This window comes from Rhea americana, unplaced genomic scaffold (genome assembly GCF_003343005.1).
Source record: "Rhea americana isolate MKP2758 unplaced genomic scaffold, rheAme1 scaffold_341, whole genome shotgun sequence".
NCBI lineage: Eukaryota > Metazoa > Chordata > Aves > Rheiformes > Rheidae > Rhea > Rhea americana.
The window spans coordinates 412654-413910 of record NW_028186470.1 but is presented as its reverse complement, the minus strand read 5'-3'; the positions used below and the strand labels follow the sequence as shown (position 1 = coordinate 413910).

The 1257-nt window shown below is 59.8% G+C and overlaps 1 protein-coding gene across 1 annotated transcript in view; it reads right to left on the bottom strand.

Annotated features, from left to right (window-relative positions):
• EFNA2 (ephrin A2) overlaps positions 1-1005 on the bottom strand; it is a 2666-nt gene extending 1661 nt beyond the window's left edge. Inside the window, exon 1 of the mRNA XM_085311438.1 lies at positions 962-1005. Coding sequence (XP_085167564.1) covers positions 962-1005 — 44 coding nt within the window. The remainder of the gene's footprint in view (positions 1-961) is intronic.
• Positions 1006-1257: the final 252 nt, after the last annotated feature.

Below are 1257 nucleotides of genomic sequence, written 5' to 3'. Positions count from 1 at the left end.
GAAAAAAAGAAAAAAAAAAAAAAAAAAAAATATCGTTATTGCTGGCGATACCCCGGCACGTGCCGCGCCAGCGCCCAGGGAGCGGGGCTTTTCTCTCCGTCTCCTTCCCGCTCCTTCTCCGAGTCACCTGTGCCAACCCTGCCCCCGGCAAGGTAACATTTTAAAATGTAAAATTAATACAAAGGGCTGCGACTTACTGGGAAACAATTTTCAAATGCATACAAAACAATAAAAAAAAAAATTTAGAACCCTTCCTCTCTCTCTSCCTTTTATTTGAAAAAATTATTTATTTTAATGATTGTTATTAAAGCCCAAGCAAAGACAATTGTAACAGAAGGGCTTGTGCTTATCAGGGGAATAATAATAATAATTATATTTTTTGGAAAAAAAAAATCAACTAACTCCAAGGGCCTTTGCTGGACTGACAAATTGCTGAATTAAAGCTGATTAGCGGTGATAAATGGCACAGACGGAGGAGCGCGCTCGCGGGGAGGGAGGGGAAGGTTTAGCCGCCGCGCGGGAGCCCCGGGCTGGCTGCAGCCGCCGGATTTGCCGCAAGATTTATACCCGAGACGGCGGCGAGGTCGGCGGAGGAAGAGGAGGGCAGCAAACGGGGCCGAACCGCGCTCCCGGGCGCGCGGAGCCGAGCGCTGAATTTGCGTTCGAGCCAAGGCAGCGGCGCTCTCCGTGCCGGGCGCCGCCGGGCCGGGCCGAGCCGAGCCGAGCCAAGCCGGGCCAAGCCGAGCTGAGCCGAGCCAGGCCAAGCCGAGCCGGGCTGAGCCGAGCTGCCAGCCAGAGACCCCGGTGCCAGGCCCGGCAGGAGGCACGGACGCGCCGGCGGAGCGCGGAGCAGCACACGGCGCCCGGGCGCGTCGGAGCCGACGTGCACGCGTGCAAGGAGCGGCGCACGCACGCGTGCAAGGAGCAGCGCATGCATGCGTGCAAGGAGTGGCACACGCACGCGTGCAAGGAGCGGTGCACGCACGCGTGCAAGGAGCGGCGCATGCACGCGTGCAAGGAGCAGTGCACGCACGCGTGCAAGGAGCGGCACACGCACGCGTGCAAGGAGCGGCGCACGCACGCGTGCAAGGAGCAGCGCATGCATGCGTGCAAGGAGTGGCACACGCACGCGTGCAAGGAGCGGCACACGCACGCATGCAAGGAGCAGCGCATGCACGCGTGCAAGGAGCGGCACATGCACGCGTGCAAGGAGCAGCACACGCATGCGTGCAAGGAGCCGCTCGCGGGCCGCCGAGG